The sequence below is a fragment of the Frankliniella occidentalis genome, unplaced genomic scaffold, assembly GCF_000697945.3.
Source record: "Frankliniella occidentalis isolate FOCC.00 unplaced genomic scaffold, Focc_3.1 Scaffold311, whole genome shotgun sequence".
NCBI classification, from domain to species: domain Eukaryota; kingdom Metazoa; phylum Arthropoda; class Insecta; order Thysanoptera; family Thripidae; genus Frankliniella; species Frankliniella occidentalis.
The window spans coordinates 105986-108486 of record NW_026267436.1 but is presented as its reverse complement, the minus strand read 5'-3'; the positions used below and the strand labels follow the sequence as shown (position 1 = coordinate 108486).

The following is a 2501-nucleotide window of genomic DNA, read 5'->3' as shown; positions in this document are numbered from 1 at the left end:
ATGGAATATTTTCCTGTAACCCTTCCAAGAATTTCCGAATGCACTACAGAGTGTCGTACTCTTCGGAACAACTCACTGCGAGGTTATTGATGTAGTGCGACGCCGCTGTCGCGGTGCTCGTTGCCGGCGTCCGGTACTCGACCACCACCAGCAGCAGCAGCAGGGCGAAGCAGACGACGCCGAGGGTCATGGTTGATGGTCGATGGTCGAATGCTTTAAATGCGCGAGCTGCCGACCGCACCCACCGCGTCACAACGAGATCAGGCCCCGAGGGGGGGGGGGGTATTGGGCCCCCGCGGCAGCTCTGGCCAGTGACCTCGGGGGCGGGGGGACCGAAGGTCCTGGCTAGTTTAACATCAAGATTTGCAGCTATTTCTCGCTCTACACTAATTATTATTACGCTTGTCCCTATTGCAAAGCACGCACGGCGCTCCGGCGCTGGCGAAACCACGCAACTCCGCGGATCCTCCGTCAAAGCACGCACAGCTGTCCGACGCTGGGCGAAACCACGCAACTCGATTTTTGAGGTGATTTTTGAGACCTATACCGTCGGAAAGAGGACGTTTCCCTCTTCCAGAATATATAGTTATCTCAGATTTTTTTTGAAAAACATCGATACATGGTTTCGCCAGCGCCTAAGAACTTAGCGTGGTTTCGCCAGCGCCGGACCGCTGTGCGTGCTTTGATGGAGGCTCCGTGGAGTTGCGTGCTTTGCAACAGGGACAAGTGATTAGCTGTTCAAACAACTCCTGGCTTGTTGAACTACTCAACCTTGTTTTTATTTCTTTAAGTTTCGGGTAGTGCGGCTGCAGCGAGCGGCTCTTAGCGTAGCACACCGGCGGCGCCCGGCCGTGCCCGCACCGCAGTGCCCTCCCCTGCCTGCCTGTTCAACGATTTAAGTTAACGTTAATTTTGAGTGTCCCATTGTCCCGTGTGCGTCAGGACGTTCCTGGGCAGCTGTGCAGCTGTCTGGCCTTGCCCCGCGAGCCCTTGCAGCCACGCTTCTCGTGGCCCCCGGCCACCAGTGGCCCGTGGTCCGTGGCCCCCGCGGATTTTTGCCGTTCTCCGCCCGGGCCTGTCCACGGACGACACAGAAGTGTATACTGTGTCCTCCGTGGGCCAGTCCGGGCCTGAGCTGGGGCTGTGCCGCGTGGGAGTCGTATGGGCAAAGATGTCAACAATCTATACGCCAAAAGATGTCTCAAAAGTCTACGCCAAATGTCGCTCGGAATCCTGTAGCGAACGCTTTTTGGCGTAGACACCCCCATATTACAGTGTGCGATGAACCGTGGGCATCGACGAGTATAACTACGAAAGTGCGCGGCGCGAGTCAGCCACCTGATCAGTGGCGTATTAAGGGGGGGCGGACAGTGGGGGAGGTGCATCGAAAGTTGCCTACATACAGGGGTTTTGTAGGTCAAATTGCCTACCTTTAGGCGGCTATCTAATGGCCCACAGGGGGGGGGGTGATCCAGGCTCGGACTGGCCCAGAGGGCTGCCGGGCAATCGCCCGGTAGGCCCTCCTCCTAGCGAGGCCCTCCGCCTCGCGAAGCGAGGCCCTCTTAGCCTGGCGTAGCGAGGCCCTGACTCTGGTACACGAAAAAAGTCAGGGAAATTTGTTCCGATCGGTCCTCACAACCCATTTTATTCGCTTTGTAGGTCAAAAACACATTTTGACGTCCCAGCAGGGTGATTCCTTAACAAAATTTTCGCGCTCGCTACGCTCGCGGTCTTGTTTTCCAGTCAGGCTACAAGCTCCAGCAACACGCGTAAATGCTTAGATGCGAGGTTTTTTTGCTTGCCCCTGTACTTCACCAGGAACGGTTTAAAACTTAGGGAAGCGTTAGGTTAATTCTGAGTGAAAACAACCTTTCTTCTACTTTTTCTATTTTTTTTTTGAGGGGGGGGGGGTATGGTTTGAATTCTGAGGCCCCTCGCATGACGTTCCCCGGGAGGCCCTCAACCCCCCAGTCCGACCCTGGGGTGATCACCCCCCCTCCCCCCCTTAAAACGCGCCTGCACCTGGTACAGTTGTTGGTGACTGGCTGCCCGGAAGGTAGTAGGCACCTCAGTTGTCTGCGAGGCAAGGGGTGGCTAGCGGTGTGCAGCAGCGTCCGTCTGTCGCGGCGGCGTGGTGCTGACGCGGTGCGAGACGGGCGGTATGAGCTGAAGTGGGTCTCGCCGCTCGGCTGCAGTGCTGACACGGGCGGGCGGTGGCCGTTGTTCGGTTGCCTGGTTGCGGTAGTTGTTGGGGTAGGTCGGGTACGGCCGCGTTGCGTATACTAAAATACAGAGCCATCTGGCTGCGGAGTTCGCACGAATATGATTTCCATTGTAGCCAAACCTATCGACGACCGCCCGAAAAAATAAACATAATTTTTCCACATTTGTATGTAATGTTTTATCTTTATTATAAGAAAAGTACGACAAATTTGTATCGTATGATCTAGTTTTATCACAGAAGAGCTTTGGTGGCCGCGAATGTGGCCGTCATATGCCAT

At 55.5% G+C, this 2501-nt stretch overlaps 1 protein-coding gene across 1 annotated transcript in view; it reads right to left on the bottom strand.

Annotated features, from left to right (window-relative positions):
- Positions 1–230, bottom strand: part of LOC113208027 (uncharacterized) — a 9663-nt gene extending 9433 nt beyond the window's left edge. The window contains exon 1 of the mRNA XM_026424856.2: positions 77–230. Within this exon, the coding sequence (XP_026280641.2) occupies positions 77–190 (114 nt within the window). The 5' untranslated portion in view covers positions 191–230. The remainder of the gene's footprint in view (positions 1–76) is intronic.
- Positions 231–2501: the final 2271 nt, after the last annotated feature.